At 32.6% G+C, this 5,932-nt stretch overlaps 1 protein-coding gene across 23 annotated transcripts in view; it reads right to left on the bottom strand.

Moving 5' to 3' along the window:
- The window catches only part of EPB41 (erythrocyte membrane protein band 4.1), a 159,614-nt gene that overhangs the window by 67,620 nt on the left and 86,062 nt on the right, over positions 1 to 5,932 (bottom strand). For all 23 annotated transcript variants that reach the window (XM_023529240.1, XM_011357771.2, XM_011357772.2 and 20 more), the window contains 2 exons: positions 2,948 to 3,023; positions 658 to 876 (listed from right to left, as the gene is read on the bottom strand). In XM_023529240.1, the coding sequence (XP_023385008.1) occupies positions 658 to 876; positions 2,948 to 3,023 (295 nt within the window). The remainder of the gene's footprint in view (positions 1 to 657; positions 877 to 2,947; positions 3,024 to 5,932) is intronic.

Genomic DNA, 5,932 nt, shown 5'->3' with positions numbered 1-5,932 from the left:
GAGATAAAGATTTCTATCAGACATAAAAAATCTGAGGTTCAGAGAGATTAAGTGAATTACCCAATGTCACAAGGCCATGATCAAGCAGAGCCAAGAATGCAACCCAGCTCAGTCTGACTATAAGCCCTTGTTCTAGATCACTGTGTTATGATACTTTCCAACATTACCAATTATGTCCATGGGGGAAAAAAAAAACAGTGAATTCAATAAAGACTTTTAAAAAATACCTTCCGGGGTTTCATGGGCCCTCTGAAGTCTATCCGTGTACATAGACCCCAAATTAAGAAACCTAGCACTAAGGATCTCAAGGCACCTGATATGGCATAAGTTTAAAATTTGAAAAAAAGGTAAGACAATAATAATACTAATGATAGCTACCATTTCCTGAGCACTTACAATGTGCCAGACACTGTGATTAGTGCTTTACATATATTACCTCATTTAATTTTCACCTACAGTGCAACACTCATTACTCTGATGAGAAAACTGTGGTTCAGAGGGCTTAAATACTTTTCCAAAGAATTGGGAGAGAATTGAGCTCATGTAGATTCTTTCTATGTCACCAGTTCCTACTAAGGCAAACACTGAATCAATTCCAGGTAAAGGGCTTAAACTTATTGCCAAAACAAACAGAACAAACCTGAGAGACATATTTACCTGTATGACTTATGCAGTTCCATGACCTTCTCTTCAAGTTCCTTGGTCTGATTTGGGGCCAGTTTAAAATCACTAACATAATCCACACCATGGAGTTCTGGGTCATAGTCTCCCAGTTCAGACTGGATAGTATAAGAACCTAACAATGCTAAAGTTGCAAAGGAACAGGGCAGACGTCCTGCAATGATGTCCTGCCGAAGTTGAAGACATAAATAATATCTATAGCCAAAAGAGAAAAGATGTTACCATGTCAGCAATAATAACAAAATACAGAGAGAAAAAGAAAGAAAGAGGGAGAGAGAGGAACAAAGGGAGAGGAAAAAAAAGAGAATAAGTAAATATGAGATAATATCAATTATTCGATCTAGGTATTGGGTATATGGTTATTCATTGTACTGTTATTTTTTCTTTTCTATTTGAAATTTTTCCATATAAAAAGGTTTTTAAAAAACTATGTTGGACTTACGGTTGGAAAGCAGTTTAGAAAGAAAAGAGAAAAAGCTGAAAAAACTTCGAAGGAGGTAAAGAGACCAGTATTTTGTTAAGTGCACTAAGAACCACATATACATACATATATTATCTCATCTCATTTTCACAAAAAACTTGTGAAGGGGGATTACTGCCAGATTATAGATGAGGAGTCAGCTTCAAAGGGTAAGCTTGCTCAATGTTAGATAGTAATAAAGACTGTTTGGCTCCAAAATAGACCCTTTCTTTTCTACCACACTGCTTTGCCGAATGTGTAGAGACTACTCTTCATATACAAAGATGACAATATTGATACATTTTCATTAGGATATGAACATTTTTTGGTGTAAGGCAAAGATGGGCTTCGCAACTATCATCTTGTAAGACTGATTCCACCTACTAACTGTTGGGAATTCAGATTGAGATTAAAGCAGTTCAGTCCAACAAATCAACTAAATGCCCCTACCTGTGTTAGACACTCCTCTCTGTCAGCAAAACGTTCACACCTAAGATCTTGACCTCTTAAAACTTGTTCTGACTGAGTTGACCAGTTCAAGACTGCTTTATCAAACAGGAAAGGTAGGAGGTATGATTAAATTGAAAATTCCTATGTTAATTAGAATCGTTATCCTTGCTTTGACCATAAGATATTGAATAACATATGTATCAGCAATTGTTTTTGCTATCTATAATTAGTCACTACGTACATGTTTTAAAAAAGAGCAATGCCAACCAAGTTACAAGAATTTTAATTAAGTTTCTCTAAAATGTAGATAATTAACAAGGATTTTTAGGGATTTGCTTTGTTGTACACATAATAAACACTGATGAAGAAAGATGAGTAAGTAGTAACTCTAAGAGACAAAACCTACCTGTGAAAAATAACCAAAACAAAATTTTCAGGCAGAGATATAGCATCTCAACTTCAAGAATGTACTAAGGATAACTAGACAAAAAGTAATGTTTTTAAATGGTATAGACATTTCACAGTACTTAACAATCAGACTTTTAAAGAGTTTTAGGCTATTTTCTTATTTAAGAGAGATGAAAACTGAAGCCCAGAAATGTATATTTGTCTGAAATCAGATAGTTGACAGCAAAAATGGAACTAGAAAGCAGTTTCTCAACAATCGACAGTTCAATTTAACAAACATTTGCCAAGAATCTACTATGTATAAGGCTCTAAGCAAGATTCTATGGCCATAAATGTGTGTAGTAGTACTCTTTACAATATACTGCTTTTCCATTTTTCTTTTTCTTAATATTCATATTGAATCTAACAAAAGTCATTTCCTTAAAAGAAATCAGCAAGCGATTTTTAAAGAGTAAAAGATTTATTTCATAAATTAAGTGGGCTCAAAAATTACTGAGGAAGACTTAGTTCATGAGGATCATATACCTAATCATACACTTTAAAAGGGAGCTAGGAAGAAATAATAACACTGAGACTTTAGCTTTTCTGAACTTTCTGAGAAAGAACATGGTGTAAGAGGCGCATTAAAACAAACAAACAAAAAGAGCGAAGCTATTTTACCACTATATTTATGTCTTGCCCTTTGGAGGGTGGTATGGTTTATAGGTACTCTGTCCACAGCTTGGTATAATATCCATGAAAAGCAAGGTTAATTCTCCAGCCAATTTCCTCCAAGCAAGTCACAGATATTTGAGACTTTTTAGGCTTACTTATTTGCAAGCTTGCCTTCAGGTGATCAGAAATTTTCTATCTTAGGAATAGAAATTTTCTATCTGAAAAGGGAAATTCCCAGAGCTTATTATAGTGAGAATTACTTATTACATATTAAACTATTAATAAACTATTTACCTTGTTATATCTTCTGTTAACTGTGCTGGGTCAGGTGGATAAAACTTTACATTAAATGTAAAATTCCAAGGGACACCTGTAAAAACAAACACAAAAGAATTATATGCTTATGTCTAAGTTTCTGATAGTTAGAAATGTCTAAAAATAGTCAAATTTTTCTTTTTTCCCTGAGGTTTTAATATTTTCATGCTTTGTGAATGAAATATTATTTTTATTTTAAAAAGAAAAAAAAAGTTTATTTAGATACCACTTAAGAGGTAGTTAGAGGATCTCATTTTTTTACCTGACTTAATTCAATAGTTTTATTTACAAAGGACTAAAACTATGTAGGCAAAATAACATGAAGGAAACCATCCTATAGGTCAATACATTTATAGCAATGGTTTTCAAAATGTGATTTACATTCCAGTCTGGGTCTTCAGAGGTCATCTGAGTGATCCATGAATGTTCTCTTTTGGTGCTGGCATTATTTATTTGTAACATCTCTCAGTACAGACATGCTTCACTTTATAGTGCTTCACTTTATAGCACTTAGCAGACACTATTTTTTTTTGACACTGTGTTTTTTTTTACAAATTGGAGGTTTGTAGCAACCCTGTATTGAGCAAGCCTTTTGGCACCATTTTTTCTAACACTCTCAGATGATGAATAGCATTTTTTAGCAATAAAGTATTTTTAAATTAAGGTATGTACATTGTTTTCATAGACATAATGCTATTGCACACTTAATAGACTACAATATCATGTAAACATAACTTTTATATGTACTGAGAAACCAAAACATTGTGTGACTCACTTTAGTGTGGTATTTGCTTTATTGTGATGGTCTGAAACCAGATGGGCAGTATCTCCAAGGTATGCCTGTATTATCTCAAATAACCAAAGAATTCTTCCATTAATATGGCTGAGATCGGATTATTTTAGAAATAAGAAGGAAGGGGTAATATAGGTAGCCCTTAGAAACTATAGCTCTAAAAAAATATTTTAAGTATAAAAACTACAAGACATCAATCCTAAAACTCATATAAGTGTGTGTGTGTTTTTAATCTACAATGAAAATCAGAGATTAGGAGTAAAAGTTAATTGGAGAATGCCTTTCAATTTTTCCAGCTATGTGCTATCCTTCAGGGTTTTTCTAACATGACTGTTGGCTTCCCAAAGAATAGGGCCTGATCTCAGTCAGAAATAACATGATTGATTATGATGCTAAGAGTTGCCATTTTGTTCAGTACTTAACTGCATGCCAGGTACTAAGCTAGCCCTCTTATATACATTAATTCATTTAATCCTCACAGAAAACCAAGAAAGTCGGTACTATTGTTAATTAATTTTATATGAAGAAATGGAAGCTTAGGGAAGTACATAGCTAATGAATCCAGGGTTCTTTTACTTCAAGCCCCATGCTTTTAACCACTGGACTCTACTATCCTAAAAACATCTATGTTTCAAACACTGTTCTGTTTTGCATCCACAGTGTGTCATCTCCAAATGTCACGTTTATTGCTAAAGTTGGCAATGGCACTATGCAAATTAAAATATGAAACAGTTTGAATATCTTAATCAATATGTAGTTTTAAGCATACTAAAATATTTAATATAGAATTCCCTTGGAAATGGTTGTTAATTTCCATCAACTTTAGAACTGCAAGGCAAATTCCAGACAATATAACAATGTTGTCTCAGATCCTAGTATCTACCACCAATCCACTTCTAATGCTTCATACCCCAAAAACTTTAAATGGAACTTAGATCAGAAAAACAATCCAATAACTATTTCTAAAAAAGGGTGAGAGATGAGGAGGCAGTATTTACAGTTTAAATACTGTATATTAAAACACCATTTGTTGTTTTACTTTCTGATTCAATAAAATCACATCAATCTAGCCATTGTTAATTCATAACTCCCCATATAAACTTTTAAAAAAGGTGACTTCTATATGATCTATAAAAATGTTTGGCTAGAGCAAATCAATATGGAAAACAAGATAGACAAGAGCAATGTTTAATATATGTGAATTCAGCATTTAAGAACTTTACACATAAATTTAGTTATTTCATAACATATATAAGTGGAATTTTTTAATTGAACAGGAAGAATAACATTAAGGAAATCAAATTAGCAATAGTTTACAAAGTATAATATTTTCCACTTTGAGTTCTGTGTTAAATAACTGATATAAAAAGCTTGATAACATCCAGGATTGGTGGGGGAAATAAGCATTTTCATCTATTGTGGATGTGAGTGTAAATTGTTACAAAACTATAGAGAATAATTTGACAATAGCTATTGAAATGTAAAATGTATATATACCCTTTCACCTAGCAATTCATTTCCAAAATGTATCTAAACATATACTTAAATGTGATCAAAATGATATCTGTACAATAAATGGTTTATAATAGCAAATATCTAGAGACAACCTAAATATATTTAGCAATAGAAGATACATCTCCCAGATATACTGTTAAGTGAAAAAAATCAAGGTGAAGAAAAGTACAGATAGAAAGCAACTGTGAATGTTGGAGGTAGAATAAAATATATATTATAGGTATGATTACATATGCATAGACTATCTCTGTAAGGACATACAATAAACTAGTTATAGTAGTTGCGGGCGGGGGGGGGGGTGGAAAGGGGAACTCCTGGGAGGGAAACTGAGACGCTAGGGGAAAATGGATTGGAGGGAAACCTGCTATTCCTACATACTCTTTTATACCATTTGAACTTTGTACATGTACTACTTATTAAATATTTGTGTAGATACACATATTTTTTAAAGAGTAATCTTTATCTTCTCTCACTAAAATACAAATACCCAAGGACAAAAATCTTTTGTTTTATTTGATGTGTATCCCTAGTGCCTAAAATAGTGCTTGGCTTATCACGAGTGCTCAAAAAATATTTGAATGAATAAATGAATAAAATAACTGATCTCACATCATTGTTGTGAAGGTTATATGAGAATGACACAGCAAAAAAAAAAA

Source organism: Pteropus vampyrus, unplaced genomic scaffold (assembly GCF_000151845.1).
Source record: "Pteropus vampyrus isolate Shadow unplaced genomic scaffold, Pvam_2.0 Scaffold36, whole genome shotgun sequence".
Classification (NCBI taxonomy): Eukaryota; Metazoa; Chordata; class Mammalia; order Chiroptera; family Pteropodidae; genus Pteropus; species Pteropus vampyrus.
Note: the sequence above shows the minus strand (reverse complement) of the source record. Positions and strands in the feature narration are given on the sequence as shown.